We start from the raw sequence: 22560 nt of genomic DNA on the forward strand, positions 1-22560 counted from the left end.
TCCAACTGCTTGCGACCCCATGGTCTATACAGTCTAGGGAATTCTCCAGGTCAGAATACTAAAGTGGGTAGCCTTTTCCTTCTCCAGGGGATCTTCCCAACTCAGGGATTGAACCCAAGTCTTCCGCATTGAAGGCAGATTCTTTACCAGCTGAGCTACAAGGAAAGTCCAACACTATATAAGCTGAAACTCAAAGGAATTTATCTGATTGAAAGTGCAATTCAAAAGTAAGACTGCAACCCAAATGTCTTTCCTAAAAAACAGTGTTATACTTTTATTTTTGTTATTTTCTTGGCCACACCACAGGGCATGTGGGACCTTATTTTTCCAACCAGGGATCGAACCCATACCCCATGCATTAGAAGCAAGGAGTCTCAACCACTGGGCTGCCAGGGAAGTCCAAAAAAATGGTATGAAATGAAGATAAAGTCACTACCACTCAAGGAAACGTGAACTTGAATTGAAGTAGTTATCTTCATAGGAATGAAGGCTTGATATGAGTTATCACTATTATTTCCATTTTCCTATTGGCCAGGACCATTCTTTTTGAAAGAACCTTTCTGAATACAATCTCAAGACACAGGTCATTATTTTCACCTGTCAAATGCCTGATCCTGGACTTATTAAAACCAAGCTCTAGCCAGTTACACTGTGACCCTTCCTCTCACTAGTGAAACCCTTCTGGGACATCACCTACCTCACATTTTTAGCTGCTCTGCGGCGCGTCTGCCTTTTGGGAGCTTCATCATCTTCATCCTCATCATCAGAAGAGTCTTGCTTTTTCCTCTTTCCACGCTGAGTCTTAGGTTGCTTTTTAACACGAGGTTTGGGCACTGTTCTAAATGAGAGAAGGAAAAATGGCCAAGTCCTTACTTCATCATTTGGTGTCTACTTTCAATCTATATAACTGTACTTCCCAGAGCAGGGCTCATAGTAGAGATTAACCAAGGGAATGTTAAAACATGAATATTCCTAGGTCCTGTTCCATGAGATTCTAGTTCATGAGAAATCTGCTTCACTAGAAACATGAAAATGGTTCTACTGCTGATACCCTCCAGTCATTTAGAAGAGATACTGTCGGTCCACTGTAACTGCAGGTTCCACATCCACGGACTCAGCCAACCATGGATCAAAAACTTATTTGGGGGGAAATAAAGTCCACAAAGTTCCCAAATGAAAATTTTGAAACTGCTGACCATTAGCAGCTATTTACATAGTATTAACATTGCAGCAGGTATTAAAAGTAGTCAACAGATGACTAAAAGTACACGGGAGGAGAGGCCTAGTCTACACTGAAATACGACCGCACAGAATTTCATATCAGGAAGGGACTTGACACCTGCAGATTCTGGCATCTATTTAACACAAGGGTCCCGGGACCCATTCCTGGTGAGGATGAAGGGAGGGCTGCACTGTGGGTTCTCTGGCAAGGATTCTCAACTGCTCCTCAGGACCACCTGACATAAACATACATACACAGCCTGTGGCTGACAGCAGCTCTTTTCTGGGCAATTTGGAATATCTACCAAAGTTACTAATGTAACCATTTTACTTCTGGGAATAAGTAAAAGATACAAACAGATAAACTGATACAGGCACTGTAAAGTACTCAATGTGGTATTTGCAGTAGCAAAAAATTAGAGAAACTGAATGGCCATCAAGTGGGAACTAGTTCAACGACAGAATACTTGTTGTTGTTGTTCAGTCACTAAGTTACATCCGACTTTTCTGCAACCCATGGATTGCAGCACACCAGGCTCCTGTCTTCCAGTATCTCCCAGAGTTTGCTCAAATTCATGTCCCTTGAATCAGTGATGCTATCTAACCATCTCATCCTCTGTCACCCCATTCTCCTTTTGCCTTCAATCTTTCCCAGCATCAGGGTCTGAAAACAGAATACCATGCAACCATAAAAAACTATGGAGGGAGGAGTTTCTTGTGCATTGGTAAAGAAAGATTTCCGAGAGATAATGAAAGAAAAATGCAGGAGAAGATGCATGGAATGTTATCATCTGTATAAAGAAGTAAAGGACAAGAAATAACTACACGTATTTTTTTCTTCCATGTACGTAAAAGACACCTGGGAGACTAGCTGAGAGACTGTGCTCTGCCACAGACCACAGGCAGAGCTGAGACCGGCCCTCCGCGGGCGGCGCCTCCCCTGCAGCAGAGACTGAGAGCCACAGACAGGAGTTCTCACAAGGAAATCAAGTACTCCCGCAGCGGTGAGAAGGTGAGAGGAGAAAGACGCTTCGGAAACTCACAACCACAGCCACCTCTTTCTCTCATACTTGCTGTAACCTACACTACACAGACAGATGACCAGAGAGTCAATAAAAGATGGGTAAAATCTAGAAGACAGAACTAGAGTGGATTCCAGGGCTGAGAGCTGAAACTCAGATGAAAGGAGAAAACACCTACTAATGAATGTCCCTACAGGGGTGGAAGGTGAGGGGGCAGGTACAACATTCTAAGCCAGGGATAGGCAAATACTTCTGCTGTAAACGGCCAGAGGATAAATATTTTTTACTTTCTCAGACAAGAGGCAAAGTTGAGGCTACCACATAGGTACTTACGTAACAAAAGAAAATAAATTTCAACAAATATTTTACTGAAAAAATTCAAAATAAAATAATAATGATCAAGTACATTTTTCGTGATAAAACATCTACTAATGAGAAGAACAGAATTCTTTTTGAAGGGATAGCATTTCACTTAATTAGGGTTCAAATTTAGTGTTCCTTATCACGAAACTACAAATGTTCACCAGAAGCTATACTGAGGGACTTCTCCAGTAGTCCAGTGGTTGGACTTGGCCTTCCAATGCAGAACCCTGGTCGGGGAGCTAGGATCCCACATGCCTTGTGGTCAAAAAATATCAAAGCATAAAAACAGAAGCAATATTTTAACAAATTCAATAAAGACTTTAAAAATGGTCCACATCAAAAAAACTTTTAAAAACAAGCTGTGTTGAGCTCACAGGCCACATAAAAATAGGTGGGGAGTGGGATTTGGCCCAAAGACAATATTTGCCAACCCCATCCCAATACTGCAAGGAGAAAAATCTTCCTGGGGCCTCGCTGCCTCCTGTCTTCCTCCCCCCATCACCAGTACCTTTTGTTGCCATTTGTCTGATCAGAAATTACCAGTTTCCTCCCACCCCCACCTACTTCCATCTCTGCACAGATTCTCTGCTTAATGTTATATAGATCATACGAACAGGGTAATAAACAGTCGAGTACGTTTCAATCAGCCAATTAAACGTAGGAAAACTTAGTTCTCCCCAAAAGAACCTGTACCCTGGTCAAATACACAGAGAGCTTTTTTTTAAGAGTGGAAGAGGTATTTGTTCCTCATAACCAGTCCACCTGGAATATGAAACAGCAAGATTCACTTCTCTAGCTATGTACTGTGCAAACACACAAAATCCATAAGTAGCTCAGTCATGTAACTACTTGCTAACGATGCAGACGGGCAAGAAGCTAACCAGGCATTCAGAATCCAGAGTCACAAGACACCGCAGCTTGTCAACCGAGGCCCTCATGCCAGCACTACAGCATCCTCCTCAACCTGACACAGACTAAGCTCAGCCAGAGGCAGAGACGTGCAAGCAAACACTGCACCTTCTGGGGACAGGTCTTCTGGCTTTCACTGTTTGCTCTGGTTCGCTCTCTGCACTGGTGCCTTGCTCCTGTTCATCTTCTGAGAGCTCCCGTTTCCATTTTTCTCTGTGATCAAAAGCAAAGCAAAAATTTTTTTTTTTTTTCTAAAAGAATTCCTCTAGATTGTTTTGCTTGAAGAATCTGGCAAAACCAATTTCAAGCAGAAGAGCCAAAAAAGGCAGAACATGTATATTTTAGGTATTAAGCTAAAAGATTTGTTTTAGCTCCAAATTTTGGTTGTGCTCCTTCCTGGGATGTGTAATATCTATCCCTACTTTGTATCTGGTATCAAAATAAATGATGAAGCTAAGGCTGTATTTTTTTTTTTTTAATTATTTATTCTGAAAAAAAAAAAATTTGTTGCCAATTCTCTAATATTCTATTTTTATTTACTACTATCATTGACCAGACTGAAGCTATAATATATACTAGATCAGAAGTTTTCAAATTTTAGTATGGATCAGAACTATATAAAGGATTTGCTGAAAGAGATTTCTGGGCCATAGCCTGTTTCTGATTGAGGTCTAACCTGAGGCCTAAAAACCTGAATGTTACCAAATTCAGATGATGCTGATACTACTGAGAGCGTTCTCTGGGCACAACACTAGCTATTTTAAGGTCTTCAGAATATGCTGATTAAACAATCCCTGAAATTTTGCTATTAACGATAAACCTACCACCTACTAATTAACCTACCCAGCTGATAAAGTAGTTCTAGTAATCCCTAAACACAGTAGTGTTCTTCTGCTCATCAAGATAACAGATGTCGAAGGAGAGCCACACCCTATAGGTGCCCTGCTCTCCCAACAGTTCCTGAAGTTTACTTGAAAACTAAAAAAAAAAAAAAAATCACAGGAGCTCAGCTCATTCCTCACCTGCAGGGAAGAAAGAACACATAGAACAGCAACTGGTCACAAAACATCTAGGGAAACAAAAAACTCAACAGGCAAGAACCTGGGTTTAGGGTTTCTCTCTAACAAAACAATTACCACTGTGCCTCTGGCCTCTGTATAGAAAATGAGGTTATGCTAATTGCAAAGTCAAGTCAATTATTCTTAATGGAAAAATAAGTCAAAGTAATAGTGGAACAACCTTTCTCAACAGTCCTACACTTGATTCAGTGGAAACACCAGGAAAGAAAACGTTCTCAAGCCTTCCATGAAAAGGTCATAGAGCACTTCCATGTACATTACTCAAGTTCTACTGACACAAGGGCAGGCAAGTGCAGATACATCTTTGTTAAATAAAGGTACAAAGAATGAATCCTATCAGTCTGTCAGACAAGTAGGGTGCTTACGGAAGGTGACTGGTAAAACATCAAGGTCTACTATTATTACCTAATATCCATCCCTCCCTCTTTAAAGCAAACCATACTTTGGGCACCTGCCTTATTCTCCTTTCCTAGAGTCTCATACAATAAATGTGTTCTAAAGGATCCAAGGAATAGATGGTGATGGACAGGAGGAAAAAAAGATGTCTCCAGCAATGGGGAGACTGATACCTAAGGATCTAGCCTTCCTTGGCCAAGTCTAGAACAGTTTATTTACCCCTTAGAAGGAGCTTACACAGTCAAACTGAAGAGCTGGTTTCATAGGAAACAAGCTTGAAAGGACATGCACGTTAAGACCTAATGGAGAACAGAAGAGATGAGAAAGCTCTACAACCAAGTATTATTCATAATTTCTCTAACTCTGCCAGGAACTGAGAGTGTTATATCAGAGTAGCTAATGAGGTCCACTTCAACAATTTTAGAGACTAAAATGGCAGTAGATACTGAGAGAATGGATGTTAAGAGTTTTCCAGTTAAATTGCAGATTTGTAGATGTACAGATAACCAAGAGGACTTTGAATCTCCCAATATAAGAAGGTACAAAAATAGCCAACCAACTGGTACAAAGTCCTCTCTCAAACCAAGTCCTTGGTTTGAGAGGGAAACTCAAACCCAGCAGGAACAAGCTGTTTGGTATATGTCAAACCCACATTTCTGCTACTCTCACCAGAACCCACTGAAGACCATTCCGGGAGGAGCTGAACAGTTAAGAGGCTTAAAAGGTTGAAAGGAGTTTTATGTATGTGTTATCTGAAATTAGTGGATTATTTCAATTTTCATTTTATTTTTCAAGAATGGTGGGGGAGGGAGCAAGTTAGGACCAGCAATACTGTTAATTCTGAGTAAGAGGTGAAGTGAAAAGGGCAAATCAATTACTAACAGACTACTGCCCCAACACGGGCTCTCCAAAAGGTGAAACCAACATCCAACCCTAGTTTGCTGGCTTCTCAAATAATGTAGACTATATCAGGAAGACTCCCTGACTAAGCTGTACATTATAAGCTGGGCTACAAAAAGAAGTCTCAAATATGAGATCATGATTAAAATATTTTTCATGTTAAAGAAGACTTGAATTGCCAGATCCAATTCTAAGAAGCCACCAGTGGGATTCCCTAAATGGGAATCAATCGAACTTTGGCCAAAATTTTGGTAACTGGGAGAGAAAAATACTAAGATTTGACTGCTAAGGCCTCAAGGCCATATAAATAGATTGGAAAAAGTCAGAATGCAAGTTAACTAGTATAATTTTCTTTCTTTCCTGGGAAAAAGTGGATTCCTTTTGATTTTTCTTTACTGGGAAAAATCAAATCTAAACAACTATAAAGAAGGGAAGGAACAAAAGCCATTTTAAAATAAAATAAGCCTAAAATCTGGCCAAGAGCTACTGAGGCTTCCTAATTAACTGTCTTTGAGAGCTCAAAGAAAGGAACTCCTTTCTCTTACACTTTAGAAGGCAGAAAAGGAAAACAGGGAATCAACTGCTTTAACAGCACTGATTTTCAGTCAAGTAAGTCTCTATGAAGAGGATAAATCTGTTCTAACAAGGACTCTCTCTTGCTGTGTCAGAGTACTGTGACAGACTTCCACTTCACAGCACTGGAAAGGAAGAAACAACTATAATCTCAGGAGAATAACTTCAAATGATTACAGATAAAATCATTTTTAAAATTCCAGGTGGAAAAAAAAAATAAATAAAATTCAAGGTGGAAGAGAGGGTTCTAGAATCACTGTTCAGTGGAGCTCAACACTACTGGGACTGTAATGAGTCATCAGAAATCCTACCCAACATTTCACAAATCAGGACAGCATGAATAGGGACTGCCTTACCTGCCTCCTGAGAAACCTGTATGCAGGTCAAGAAGCAAGTTAGAACTGGACATGGAACAATGGACTGGTTCAAACTTGGGAAAGGAGTATGTTAGTTATATGTTGTCACCCTGTTTACTTAACCTCTATGCAGAGTACATCATGAGAAATGCCAGACCAGATGAATCACAAGCTGGAATCAAGACTGCTGGGAGAAGTATCAACAACCTGATATGTAGATGATACCACTCTATCAGCAGAAAGCGAAAAGGAACTAAAGAGCTTCTTAATGAAGGTAAAAGAGGAGTGAAAAAGCTGGCTTAAAACTCAACATTCAAAAGCCAAGATCATAGCATCCAGTCCCATCACTTCATGGCAAACAGATGGAAAAAAGGTGGAAGCAGTGACAGATTTTTTTTTCTTGGGCTCCAAAAATCACTGTGGACAGTGACTACAGCCATGAAATTAAAAGATGCTTGCTCTTTGGAAGAAAAGCTATGACAAACCTAGACAGAGTATTAAAAAGCAGAGACAGCTCTCTGACAACAAAGGTCCGTATAGTCAAAGTTATGGTTTTTCCAGTAGTCATGTACGGATGTGAGAGTTAGACCATAAAGAATTGCCAATTAATTTAAAAAATGTTTTCCTCCTCTAAGCTTTTAAAATGCTAACTCACATGACTCCAGTGGAGTTAGTCCCTTCTAAGACTGTAGTCCTTAAAGTGTCAATATCACAAAAGCAAAGAAAGTCTGTGAAAGTGCTCCAAACTAATGAAACCTGACAACTAATACAATATTTAACCTGAGACTGGATTCTGTACTGGGGGTGGAAAAATACTATAAGCGACATTGGTGAGCTGAATGAGCAAACTGGAATCTAAATTAGACAATGGTATTGTAGCAATGTTAAATCTATTTACCTTGAAATTATATTTTGCTTACAAAAGAGAATATCCTTATTCTTGGAAAATACACATTTAGAATTTGGGGGTGAAAGACCATGATGTATGAAAGTCTGAAATGGCTCAGAAAAAATATTACCTTGTGTGTATACATAAACATACCTAAAGAGAACTCTCACAATGATAAAGCAAATGGGGCAAAAACAGTACGCGATGGTGAATCTCAGTATACAGGTATTCCTTGTACTGCTCTTACCCTTAAAATTTTTCAATTGTTTGAACTTAATCCCCCCCAAAAGTTGAAAAAATGGTTCCTTTTAAAAACTTTAAAATCTGTGATACAACCTGCAGGGTTTCGGAGAAACATTGCCCTGTGCTAATATGTCAAAATTTCCACTCCCGAGTGCGTCTCGCTCAGTTCTGAAGTCCATGTGCACACACACTAGGCTGTCGTTCTTGCTGAGATCACAGAGGGCCCAGCAGTGCAGTCTCTCGTGACCTGGGTCTCAGCAGCTGCAGGACCTCCTCTAAACCATGTTACTAACTAAATCGACTCAGGAGAAGAGCTCTCCACAAATCCCAGTGCCCTCCAGATGCCCAGAGGAGGGCATGACGTGAGGCCAGCCCAGCGCCCAGACAAAGAGGCACGAGGAGACCCTCCACTTATGGTGAGTTCCTAAGGAAGAGCCCAGGAGTAGACCAGCAGCCTCACAGCAGACACACCCTCTCCCCCTTCCCGACAAGGAGTGGAAAGGTTCCACTCGGGCAAAGAACGGTCACAAGGGCCTCTGAGAGCTGCCAATTTTGCAGAGTTCTCAGGATTGAAAGGAGAGGGAAAAGCAAATACAGAAATCAGTCAAAATAGCAAGTCCGATGTATCACACAGGGGCTGAAAGCTGTAGGGCTTCTCACACCTGAACGAAGCTACATAAATGAGGTGTTCAGGGACTTCCGCTAGTGCTTCAATGCTCAAGCCTCTACGCTCCCACTCCAGTGATGACAGGTTCAATCCCTGGTCAGGAACTAAGATCCCACATGGAGAGTGGCCAAACAAAAAATCAGGGGTTCAGGTTTTCACATACAGTACATTTAGATTCCTGCCAATGGACCAGCAGAATGTTGCCAGACAGTGGAGGAAAAAACACATGCATGGACTTCCCAAAAAGCCTCCAAAGCCTTTAGCCAGGGAAACTGAGATCTCCTGAGCAGGCCCTGGGACAGGGATAGAGCTTTCTGAGCTGCCACGAGGCAGGGGCTTGCCTACACTTATCATTTCTGCAACTCTAATGAAATATTTAAAACACAAATAGAAATTGTATGCCCTCTAGGCAGGGCAAAATTAAATACGATGACTTAGCATAGTTTCTAATAACTCTGTTAGGTTACCAGAATAAGTATTACCCTATTTTAGAGATGGGGTAAAGAGTCACATTACTGTGCCTCAGGCCAAATACTTAAGAATTATGCTGTGTTTAGTCACTCAGTCATGTCTGACTCTTTGCAACCCCATGGACTCTATAGCCCACCAGGCTCCTCTGTCCATGGGATTCTCCAGGCCAGAACACTGGAGTGGGTTGCCATGCCCTCCTCTAGGGATCTTCCCAACCCAGGGCTCAAACCCAGGTCTCCCACACTGCAGATGGATTCCGGCTTCTTTACTCTCTGAGCCACCAGGGAAGCCCATGAACACTGGAGCAGGTAGCCGATCCCTTCTCCCAGGGATCTTCCTGACCCAGGAACTGACCTGGGGTCTTCTGCATTGCAGGCAGATTCTTTACCAGCTGAGCTTCTAGGGAAGCCCAAGTTAAGGATTACTAATACTTTAAAACAGAGAGGCTATAACTGGGACTTTCAACGAGAGCCAAGGACAGCTGTTAACCACGGGAAACCCCTGAATTTGTGTGCAGGGTTTTGAGTATTTTTCTGAGAAGACAGGCTGTAGAATTCAGTTTGTCAAAGGGATTCATACATTCCACCCCATAAAGACTGAATAATTTCTCAAAAAAAAGTCAAATTTTTTTTTTACCGTAAGTATTTTTAAAGTTTTACAATAACAAATATATAATCCATATCATAAAGGGATTTCACATTAACCTCATAATTAAAATTTTCTTGCTTATGAACTGTCAACAGTAAAACTACATGGACACAATAATGTATTTCATATTAAAATGGGTGTCCAATCAATATAATTTTATCACGCCAACACAGAGAACAAAGGAACAGGAAAAACAGCCAATCTAAATGTGTTCCTTGCTTAACTGGAACAGAACACCAAATGCCTGTATGTTTGGGATTTGTGCACATTTTTAAGAAAAAAAAAATAATGGGGCTGATAGGGCAAATCAGATGGAACAGCTGTGGTGTGCCCTGAAAAGCAGCCCAACATTTAACATTTGAAAAACTAAAAACTTCAAATACCACTGCTGCTGCAGCAGATTCAGACAGACAGGACGCCGAGATAGCAAGAGACAGAAGCGGACTCTGGGGCTCAGGGTGCACTACAGACGTAAGGAAGGCAGTCTAAGAAACAGCTGCATGCTCCAAATTCCCCAAGTGAGTACTACCCCAGGAAAGACTTACTGTTTTTTCAGCTGCCTCTGGCCTCTTCTCTTTGGGCTCCCACTCTCAGACCCGCTACTTGCCTTCAGGGTGTGAAGGGGAAAAACATCACAGACTTTAGTTCACAGTTCTCAGGGACAACATGAACCCCAGTTCCACAATGCAACATTACTCAATAATGAGCTTTCAAACAGAAAGACACCCAAGCCTCTGTTTAGTGGTGTTCACTCTTTCGTTTTGAAAATTAATCTGTCTCTTGTTGCTGAGTTACCTGTAACACCAAGAAGTATTTCTTTCAGCTTGACTTCTGAAAGAACATAGTCTAATAAAATTTTGTGATGAAGGAGACGTCCTGTATCTACAATGGCCCACTGAACAGCCAGCAGTCACATGTGACTGAGCCCCTGAAATGTGGCTGGTGTAACTCAGGAATGGACTTTTCATTTTACCTAATTTTAACTAATACACATTTTAAAAGACCCATGTCTAATGGCAACCATACTGGGTGCTGATATAGAATGTCAGGCACGAAAATGCCACACAACATTTAGCATGCCTTTAAAGGAGGTGACTGTGAACCTGTTTCATTTCAGACTCAATAAAGCGCTTGTTCAACCACGAGCCAGCAGTACTCTGCTGACAGCAGCAGACCAAGGGATTCCAGTCACGGATATCTAAACAACTCTTCTTCCCACGTGTTAAACCAATCGGCAAAATACTCCCATTTCTGTTGGTCCTGTGACCTACCGACAATGTGTTAATTTATATACAAAAGGGAAAAGGTTTACAAACCATGTGCTTGGTTATAACAAACATGGAAAAAGAAAGCTAACTAAGGTTAACCAGCTCAGAGGTCACTCAAAATAAAACATGATAAATGCTATGCATGTGTAATGGTCAATCACATTTTTAAAGTATACTTACTGCCCCAAACTCATTAACCTTTGGCTACTAATATTTAACTGTTATCAGTAGGACACTACATAGTTAAGAACAACAAAGTCCTCCAAAGAATGCAGAGAGGACATTTCACTGAGAGACCAAAGAACACCTCTTCAGAATGTAGTCTATAAACCTAACACAGAATAAAACAGAGGATTTCCCCAGAAACTTCACACAAACTGAGGAAAGGTCTGATACTATAGAGACAACAAAATCCAACATGTAACACTAATTTTTAAAATCATCAATCTATTCAGTCTCAGAAAATTTCATCAGAAACTAAATAGGTATTCAATATTTTATATTGCACATTAAAAATGAACTCAGAAAGCAAATTTTAACAATTTAGGTAAAGTAAAATAATTACTTAAGCACACTCTCCTTTTCTCAGCAGTAAATCTGAAGCTATTTCCTTTGTCACCTTTGCTTAGTGACCCAGCTAACAAAATCTAGAATTTACAAACTCGATGTTTTAAAAAGTAAACTTCTTGCTATAATCAACTGCACTATGAGAAACAAACAAACAAAAATTCAAGGGCAGTTTTATATAATACTCTACTAAAGCATACACTGACATGATCTTTCTGGTAATTTTTTTTTAAAGCCACATGTGGCTTTTCCTGCTGTATTACAAGGTTTAAGAAACTTGCTTTCCAGTCACTTAACTCCCATGCCTGAAGTTCATGGTAATACAAACCAGAGTCAGAAAGGATGAGGTAAGATAAGGAGTGTGAACATATCCCCTTAAAACATTGTTTTTTCTTACCTCCTCCTTAATATTAAATCGTGATGGTTCTTGTCTGCTTCGGTTTGACCGCCTAACCCCATAAACATCAGGATATTCTTCCCACATCTGTAAAATTAACAGACTACACATGAATCTTTTTTCTTGACTCCCATTTACTATTTACATTATTGGAACATATATTTCAATTTAAGTGAATTCAAATAACTATATATCAAAGGGGTTGTTTTGTTTAATGAGACAATAAACGACCATCTTTAAAAAGAATAAAGCATATTACCCTAGAACTCATTAAAGTTGTGACAATGCCTCTTCGTCACTACATGGCCATTAAACTAGAAAGTACGTTGCTTACCCACTGTCAAAATATAAACTTACAGTTGAATAATATGGAGACATAAGAGAACTGCTTCCACTAAAATAATATTTACTTATGAATTTTAAGTCCCTAATGCTTTCAGTTTCAGCTTTGACTGCATAAGACTCATCTGAAGCCCCACCACCAACTCTTGTTAAGTAAGAATCCGTTTACTTGCATATATTTAAAAATTCCTCAGGATGTGTAACATACCAGATACAGTCAAAGTTAAGCATTTCGAACACTCAGCCTTAAGTTCTCAGAATGAGACCCACCGGCACCCCTCCCCAGCACACTTCATTGTACTCTCTACCAATACTTAATTCTTTGCCTCTAAGACCCGGTTTTGGCCTCTCCTGCCTTCCAAGATGGCCTACACTCTTTCTATGGAGTGTGTATCTCCCCAAATAATCCTCCTTTCACTTTAAAAGACTCAAATTAACAAATCAAAAGGAAAGATACAAAAGGCCCCCCTTTTCTCCCTGATTCGTCTAACCCCCAGCCTCACTCATCTTCCCACAGGTAACGACTGATAAGTATGTTGTGTGTGAATGAAGTGAAGTGAAAGTCATTCAGTCGTGTTCGACTCTTTGCAACCCCATGGACTATATTGTCCACGGGATTCTCCAGGCCAAAATACTGGAGTGGGTGGCCTTTCCCTTCTCCAGGGGATCTTCCCAATCCAGGGATCAAACCCAGGTCTCCCACATTGCAGGAGGATCCTTTACCAGCTGAGCCACAAGGGAAGCCCAAGAATACTGGTGTGGATAGCCTTTATCTTCTCCAGGGGATCTTCCCAACCCAGGAATCAAACCAGGGTCTCCTGCATCGCAGGTGGATTCTTTACCAACTGAGCTATGAGGGAAGCCCACGTTGTGTGTTCTTTTAATGAAACCAATCACCTATAGGCAAAATAAATTTAAAAGATTGTGGAACAGTGAAGTGAAGATGCACAAGAGAATTAAACATTTAGAAGAGATGCTTGAAAGCCAAGATTAGAAAGTTGGGGAAAAAAAAAAAAAGAAAGTTGGATTTGCCATTGAAATATGGGAGGCAGCTAACGTCATGAAAATATTTGGAGTGAGGCAAGAGAAGCCCCAGGCTATGGCTCATCATGAAATGTGTGGAAAGTGGACCCCTAAAAAGACAAAAATGATGAAAGACAATCCAGGAACAGAATATGTCACAAAGGCAAGGGAGGACATAATCAACAGTACCTTAAAAAAAAAAAAAAAATCCCAAGAAAGCCGAAGAAAAACAACCCCTCCAAAGATAATATGCATGATGTTCTAAGGAATAGGCATTTCAGAAGGAGAAGCCATATAATCATGTAGTTCAGTGTCCTCAGTTTACAAAAGGGAAAAAATCTTAACCTCAAGAATAATATGAGTCAGAGGACAAAAGATCCAACCAAGAATTAGTAATAATCAAGCGGTAGGAAATAAAGGCAAAAAAGGCAGCGAATGTCCACAACTCAAACCAGTGGGGCAGAGAAAGGGAGGGAGCAAGAGCTTTGCTCCAGCCCCGCCAGTCAGCTCACACCCGGCCCTTTCTTAAACCTGAAAGCTGTGAGATGGCTCCCCAGGAATTAGTGCTTATTAACTGGGTGGCCCAATTCTTTAAATGGTACTACATTAATTACTTTACCATTTTAAAACATTAGGCATTCAGGCTCACCTGTTGGAACTTTAGTACAACATACACTGTAATGTGTACATCCTAGAATCATCTTGTGTTCCCATCTGCCCTTTTGAGGGCTAGTGATACCTCATTCAATTCTTCAATAAAAGCTACCATGTGAAAGAGAAGAGTGTACAGAACACAAAGAGTGTTCTTTACAAGCTTGTTTTAGAGTAATTATTAAAGTCATAACCTAATCATTCTAACTGGCTAGTACATCCATCCATGTATCTATTAACTTCTTAAAATTGATCACCTTAATATTTTTGCCAAAGCTGTACTTCCATTGTGACATGCAATCTTAATCCTGTCTCTCTTTAAGTTTTACATATATATATATATATATATATATATATATATATATATGTGTGTGTGTATATTATACAGACACATATATATTTGGCCTTACAGTTGATTCCCAGAATCCCAGTCAACATGACTTTAGTAAAGTTTTAAACACCCTGTGCAAGTCGTGGTTTCTATGGCTTGCTTTACTCTCTGCAAGTAAAGAACTCTTCACTGTACAAAAGAAAGTTAAAAAAGATGGCCAAGCAAGGCCTTCTGCAGGTAAATTTCTGAGCTGAAAGACACTCAGAGAAGATACTCTAAGCGGTATCTTCCATATACAGGGTCTCCCTGAAATAATCACCACCTGAAATGTCTCCTGTGAAAGGTCTCCACATACTGAGCAGGCAACACAGCACAACCCTTGAGTGTCTGAAAGTCCCTTCTCTGGTGATAAGTTAGGTAGCAAGGACAGTTTTCATTTCCCTGTCCCTAACACTACAACACTACCTGCATTCCCCAACCTCCCACCAACCCTTCAGGGCCATTTAACCTTAAGCAGTGACTATACTGGGAACAGAAGAACTGAAATAACAGTTAATCTCAATTCTGCCAACAACTGAAAGCCACTTTGTTTTTTTTTATTTCAGGACTGGTGAAGCTATTCTATAGAAGTTGCAGGTAATTTAAAATCATTTGTCCTCCTGGGAAGATCTCTGTGTGTAGACACAGATTTGTATCTTAGATGAAAAGTTGATTTCTCATAAAGCTTTCAGCATTAGACATTTTTTAATTTGTAACACCAATTTTTAAATATTTTTAGTGATTCAAACTTAATTCTCTCAAATTAGAATTTCAAAAGATCATGCATCTCATAACTACCCAGACCAAGTCATTATTTTTCCCCAAAAGGAATGCATCCCAAAGTTTGGACATCAGTGAGAAAATTCTATGCAACTCAATTTTCACCTTTTTGCCTTCTCTGCTGGAAAATTCTTCTGTTAGGCGAAGAATATCTACATTGCCTAGGAACAGATAATTTCTTTTCTGTGAGGATTACTTTTCTGAGGCCTATTCTTTAATAAAATAAAACATCCCTTATTCTTGGACTGGAATCATCCATCACAGTACAACTGCATTTCACAATCATCTGTGAATGATTTTCTCTGGTATTACTCACTATTGTGCTAAAATAAATATATATGTTTTAACCACCTTTTTTAAAATGCCAAAAATAAAAAGAAAGTCTCTCTGCCCTATAGGATGGCTCATGTAATCACCAGTATTTTCCTCATAGCCCTGTGTCTAACTAGGAGAGCAGACAGCAGTCCCCATTTAGACCCAGAGACAGTGTGTTACTGGAAAAGGCAGCTGCAGGTGAATTTCACCATGGGGATATACTAAGGAGCCCTCCACAGGACGCGAAGGTCTCCTCCCTGGTCCAGGCCCGCAGCGCACTGGTACTGTTCAGCAAGGCTGATCGATACCTTCTTCACATCAGCTATCCGTTCCTTCTTAGAGGCTGGTTTCTCTTTGGCTTCTGGAAGAACTGGCTGCGACTTGGAACCTGCCGATTCACTCTCAGATTCCGACTGACTCTCCGAAGATTCAGAGCTACTATTTGACTCACTGCCATGGCCACTTCCTGGATCGCTGCCCTGCTCACTCTCCGACTGGCTGCCTGAGTCTGAACCCGAAGCTTCTTCAGATGCCGAATGACTTAATTTAAAAAAAAAAAAAAAAAGATTAAAAAAAATTTAAGAACTGCCACATAAGTCGGTTTTAAAAGAAAAATCCTAGCATTACTATGACAGCAGATAGTAATTTGGTAATACAAGATCAAAATTTTCAAACATACTTTTATATTATTTGCAAATATTGTCACTAGTGTCATTCTCAACACCCCTGACAGCCACCATTTCCTGATTTACTTATATGATGCCATATGCCACATAATTTATATGGATTAGCGCTTTAAAAATAAAATAAAATAGGGGATATTATTTTGTCTTTCACTCAGAAGAAGAAACACTGAAGCTTAAAAGTAGTTAAACAATTCTCCAAGATGACACAGGTAGGGTTTGAAACCAGGTCCCTCTGTCTGAATCCAGTAAGTCTTATTTGTTCATTATTCAGCCCCTCCCTCAAGACAAAGACAAAACCAAAACAAAGCGAAAGGAACAAACAAACAAAAAAGCAACCAACACAGAACAAAACAAAACCAAGGCAGAGTCACTCAAACAGTAAAAATGCAATCGATGCAATTATCCAATCAACAGACCTCAAAAACAGGTGCAAATTAAAAACATACACACACTAACCCCAAACCAGAACTGCTGCCCTGAAATTTCCTGCAGGTGCGTCCCAGACCTGGTAGACTTAAAAGAAAAGGATAAACAGAGTCTAATCCAATAAAGACTGCCATTGGCTTCCCATACAACACCAACTGCATCATTCCAAGCCCCCATCAGGAAACAGCAACAGGTAAATGGCAGCAGAAGTCACACCAAAAAATAAAACAGAAGGCAAAGGAAGACCGAAGGCAATATACCACCCTGTGTTCTTCAGTGTTAAAAAGAGAGCCAGGGGCACGGTGGCAGGAATGAGGATACTCTAAAGAGATGTAAATCTGATGGACTCTACAGGGGAAAAAAAGGTGGACAGCTCCCTCAGCTCTTCTGCTTAGAAACTATTTGTTCATTTGGGAGAGGCAGAGCAAGGAGGAAACAGGCAGCAACCCAGAATCTAAAGTAATGCCAACACAAAGGACCTCAGGTCTAGCAACCAGAAGACAAAAGACTGATGGCATGAAGCCAGAAAGGACTTTTTAAAAAGAGCGAGGCTTTTTATCTACCACCACTCCCTTCCAAACTAGAAATGAGGCTACCGTTTGACAGATGTGTCCACAGAATGAAGAGGACGGTACACAGGGAAGGGGCACTGACCCAAACATCCCGTGTGACCCACAGCAAGCAAAATATGGTCAGAGGGACTTCAGTTTACATGAGGAAGCAGTGAGAACACAGGGGGTGGGAGAGTGTCTACCTTGGGAAAGGGAGCAGAAGGGGAAAGCGACTTATTTGTCCGATTATGTAGTAGATGCCAGGCAATATGCTGAGCACCTTACATGTCTGTTTGGCTTATATATCCCCCAGCACAACACTTTTAGGCATTATTACCCTCATGTGGAGGATGAAAGTGCTGGGGGGAGTGAGGCAGAAATTCCACCTCAGGTGTGGCTCTAAAAAGCTCATGTTTTGTTTCACCACAAGAGTTCAAAGTCCTAGAGACTCAGCCAATCAACTTGATCCCTGTAATAGTGACTCAGTACCTTCAAGGCCCCATTACACTTACCCACTCCTGGGTCCTTGGCACAGTAAAGTTAACTAGCCCAGGTGACTAACACATCTTAACTCATTTATTCTCCACCTGTGACCACTCAGAAGGTGCTCAACAAGCAAGAAGAAAAAAAGAGAAAGTAACCAGTAACCAGAAAAATAAAAAAAGAGAGAAAGTAACCAGAAGAAAAGAGAGAAAGTGCAGGCTCTGGCCCTCCTGGCTTGGGGCTCCACCCTAGATCATCTCAGGCCTGCGCCCTCTTGCAACCAAAGCCATCAGTCACTGCCAGTGTGATGGTAACAGTTCGATACCAGTTCCCACATCAAGGCCTACCTGTGTCCATGAATACCTCATTCTCTTTGAATGGCCTCATAGGATGAATACATATTTAAACTGCTCCCTTGTTAAAGGGACATTTAGGTTATTTTCAAATTGTTCTCTTATCAAATAAGCTACAAATACCACTGATATACTTCCATATATCTGTATTCCTGAGCAAAATATTTATATTTTCAAATTGTTCACTATAACAAAACTATATTTTTGTATATATGCTTCATGTGCAGCTCTGTATTTGTTTGTGTAGGAAAGTGACCTCTGGAAATGCGAACAGGCATACACCACCTTTCAGGTAAAAAAAACACATCCAGGTTTCTATCAGTACATAGCCACGTGTATAAAACCATTTTAATCACCAAACTGCTAACAGTGCTTTACTCTATGGGGGGGGGGGGGGGGGGGGTTATTTGAAGTACCTTGTGCATTTCATGAATTACTTACTTGTGCAATTTAAAAAATAAAAGTAGTAACTCTGAAAGTCAAATCCAAGAGAAAAGATGGAATTTTCAACTGTGTTTACCCCTGGGGGTAAAGGGAGGCAGATGTAATCAGAAAATGATATGGATGGGTTTTAGGACTGAGGCTGAGTGGTTGAGTTCATAGCCGTTCACTACGTATCAATCTTTTTAGTCTTTCAAATTGTTCATAATAAATTCAACCGAGAGTCAAATTCAAGGCAAGGGTGTAAGAATCCCCAATCCTACACAAAATGAACTAAAGATATGCATGAGAGTAAGACCAAGGTTTTTATTTTTTAATCATTTCTGAATAAGTCAGATTTAAGCGACCTAAAATAATATTGGGGGGGGGGGGGAGTTTTCAAAAATAAGCCTTAATAAAGATATAACTCAATTAATTTGCATACTTCTTCTAGGAGGACAAGTTCCTAAATGTTGAATTAGAAAAAGAATATTTAGAAAAAACTATAAATATCTCCACATTTAAGATACTGATGACCTAATTATTAATTCAAAGGACATGAAATTTCCTGAAATATTATGAAGATTCACTATTAATGTCTAATAATACTACTAAATACTATCAATATTAAACTGTAGCCCTCGATGTTTAGAGTAGGATATGTGTAAAGTCCACAGGACTGGAAAAAAGGACAAATCAAGTTAGAGGGTAAGTAGTCCTCTAACTAAGCTTTCACCTAAATTAAAGTAATAAAATTACCTGATTTCCAATGGCATTAATAGTTATAAGGCAATGAAAAATGGAATTTCTGAGAATGATTATCCACCATACATATAGAATTCTCATGAAAAATAAGTTTACCTAAAAATTACACAAAAACTAAGTTGCAGACAAGTTTTGTAATTTCTGATTGAACAATCACAACAATGGAAACACAATGTATAAATAAATAAATCAAAATTGAGAACTGCTGGATTCCAATAGAAAAATACTTTTTAAAAAAGCTTAACACTTCCTGTCACTCACTGCTAAAAAAGATTTGTTAACTCTTCAAAATCCCTTTCAAGCTGGCAAAAATAGAGATTAAGTGTGTCTTTACAACTGGACTGTGAAAGCAAGCTGTTCCCTTTTTAATCACTTTAGCAAATGACCACAAGAGGGCAGCACAGCAATACTTGACTAAAGAGCAAGCCTGCGGTTCTCTGCCCAAGAACTGCCATTTCAGCACTTGCTGGGCTCTGTTTATTTTCCTAAACTTACAAAATGGCCGAGCTGCTTGGCAGAACTTGTTTTTCTGGTTGGTGGTGGTGAAAGCAAAATCTAGTAAAAACACAAAGCAATCTACACTGGAATTCCATAGAGCTTATTTCCAGACTATGTACTAGCAATAATAATAAGAACTAGCATTTATGGAGCACTTCTGTGTTATATGTTAACATTCTCCTCTAATTCGTACGCTCATTTTACAGGAGTTCTTGCCCAAGTATGTCTATGTCAACCCCATCCCCACAGTCTGAACTATGAAATCCACAGTATTAACCTCTTAAGTGGTGTTGCTGTCCCTGTCATAATCAGTTAAAGAGATTATCAAACCACCCAGCAAGAGATCAAGGCCAGAACCATTTCAAGGACGGTGCAGGACAAGTCCTCCTCAATCACACCTATGTGTCATAAGAGGATAGAATGGCAAAGGTCATTAAGTCACAAGTTTCTTACTGATAACAGAAAACACTATATATAGTTCCTCTCATAAGTTATTTCATCTCTTTAAGACCTCCACCTCTGGTTCAAGTCCCATGATTCTGAAGAATAAGCTACATTTTAAGTCAGGTTCAAAGACAAGAGACTGAGAAATTTCAATGTACACTCAACAAAGGATTTATACATACAACACAGGAAGAATTACAAAGCAAAAAAAAAATTCCAATAAAAACTGGGCAAAGAACATGCAATTACAAAAAAAACAAACAGCAGAAGCCAATAAACATTTTTTAAAAAAGGTAATTAGGCCTCACTAGTAACTTGGGAAGTGTAATTACAACCCATTAATTTTACACTCATCTGCTCTGCAGAAATTAAAAAGTCTGGTAACATTAAAGGATGAGGAGAAAGTAGGGGAAATAGTACTCATATATGATTACTGGAAAAGTAATCAGCAGAAGCTCTGGAAACCTATTTTGTATTTTCCAGTTGAGCTAAAAAATACACGTATGAATCATGTGATTCAATCAGTGGGTATATAACCTAAACAAATCATCAAATGTGTGCAAGAGTTGGAAAAGTATATATAAAAATATTCAGAGATCTGCTTACAAGATTTTTAAAAAGGAATTAACTTACATGTTCATATATGAAAATGCAAAGAAAATATGAATATGAATATATGAATATCAGTTCAGTTCAGTCACTCAATCACACTATGCAATTAACTACAGCAGTTAAGACTAGGGATGTGTCATCTATAAAAATCAATATGACAATTTCAAGCCCATATTTTTAAACACAAAATATACTGCATGAATCATATAATTTTTAAAGTGCCAAGTTTTTCATATGCCAAGTTCATTGAGAGTGACAAGGGAAAAGGGGTAAACAGGATTTTAACTGTATCTATCTTGTTTAAAACTTTTTCATTTCATTCTTTGAACTTTTCTGAACTTTTATTAACCTCTCAAAAAAAGAGCTGTGTTTCTAACACTGCAGAACTAATTAGTATTCTGACGCAGATCATCCTCAGATTCAACAATTCTTTGGGAATTTACTTTAACACTGGGAACACGAAGGATTCTCCTTTCAGAAAAAGGTATTGGGTTGGCTGAAAAGTACATTCAGGTTTGGGAAAAGCCAAATAAACTTTTCAGCCAACCCAATATCCATATGAGACAAAATGCACACCAAAATGCCATGTACAGTTTCAGAAGATAAAGGGTTAAGTCCTATCAGTAACCACCTCTTGCTTCCAAAATTAAGAAATGGTGTGTGGTGGGGGGGGGGGGTCTACCTTTCATAACCATGCTTCTAAAATTCTCAACTGGTGTCAGGCAGAAGACACCTTTATCTCTCTATTATGCTACTTCTGCTGCCCAATAACCAGGAAACATTGGAGTGGTCCTCAATAGTTTAGAAAAGCGTAAAACAAATGGAACCCAGACAAACAAATCACTAAGGAAAAGTGAGTTATAACAAGAAGCCTGGGTACAAATTAAATACCCATTTCACAAACAGTTATCCCAATCCAGATCTGATAATGCCCTAAGGACTACACAAAAGGCAAGCTTTCTACCCAGGTAGAAGACCAATATGGAAGACCAGCCCTTCATGGAATGAAAGGCAGTTACAAGAAAAACTAGCCCTATAAACCACCATGGGTTTCTCTGGTGGCTCAGTGAAAGAACCCGCCTGCCAATTCCGGAGACAAGGGTTTGTTGCCTGGGTCAGGAAGATCCCTGGGAGGAGGAAATGGCAACCCACTCCAGCATTCTTGCCTGGGAAATGCCATGGACAGAGGAGCCTGGCGAGCTATAGTCCATGGGGTCACAAAGAGTCAGACATGACTTAGTGACTGACAACAAAGACATAATCCACCATATCAACTGATGTGTTTACCCCTATTTAGACCCTGAGGCTGGATGAACTTGTTTGACCAGGAGTTCCTTTCAGCCCTTTGAGTCTTTTCTTTCCTTATTAATAACTTTCAGGCAATTGTGTTTTAGACTTTTAAAAGACAGTAACTCCAGAGTTCAAAGGAGATTTAAAAGTCCTGGCTGCTAAGCTCAATAGTAAATGTGGAACTTATGCCCACACTGTCACAGGAAGTGAGGTCCCTGAAACAGTCCACAGAAAAGGTGAGGGCTCCCAACTTTTTTCCAACTTTCTTAAGAACAGCCAACAGTTTTTAAGGCAAAAACTTTACTGTTTTAGACAAGTTTCTCACACTCGCCATCACTGATGCTCTGTGCCAGACAACCCTGTTGGGGAGGGGGTGGAGGAGATAGACAACCTCATGTATGGTAGGATGTTTAGGGGGATCCCTGGCTGCTACCCACTAGATGCCAACTGCAGTCCAATCCCAAACAAAGACACCTCCAGACTCTGCCAAAGTTTTGCAGGGGTGCAGGGAGGTGGTGTCCTTAATTTCAAAACTAGTTTATTAAAGCATTACTTAATTCTAACTTCTATTAAAGAAACAAG

The 22560-nt window shown here is 39.8% G+C and overlaps 1 protein-coding gene across 5 annotated transcripts in view; it reads right to left on the minus strand.

Annotated features, from left to right (window-relative positions):
• CHD2 (chromodomain helicase DNA binding protein 2) overlaps nucleotides 1-22560 on the minus strand; it is a 111912-nt gene that overhangs the window by 78001 nt on the left and 11351 nt on the right. For 4 of the 5 annotated variants that reach the window (XM_020872709.2, XM_020872699.2, XM_020872717.2 and 1 more), the window contains 5 exons: nucleotides 15759-15990; nucleotides 11970-12056; nucleotides 10283-10344; nucleotides 3624-3728; nucleotides 698-838 (listed from right to left, as the gene is read on the minus strand). In XM_020872709.2, coding sequence (XP_020728368.2) covers nucleotides 698-838; nucleotides 3624-3728; nucleotides 10283-10344; nucleotides 11970-12056; nucleotides 15759-15990 — 627 coding nt within the window. The remainder of the gene's footprint in view (nucleotides 1-697; nucleotides 839-3623; nucleotides 3729-10282; nucleotides 10345-11969; nucleotides 12057-15758; nucleotides 15991-22560) is intronic. The other variant, XM_020872729.2, reaches the window with a different exon arrangement.

The sequence above is a fragment of the Odocoileus virginianus genome, chromosome 16 (genome assembly GCF_023699985.2).
Source record: "Odocoileus virginianus isolate 20LAN1187 ecotype Illinois chromosome 16, Ovbor_1.2, whole genome shotgun sequence".
NCBI lineage: Eukaryota > Metazoa > Chordata > Mammalia > Artiodactyla > Cervidae > Odocoileus > Odocoileus virginianus.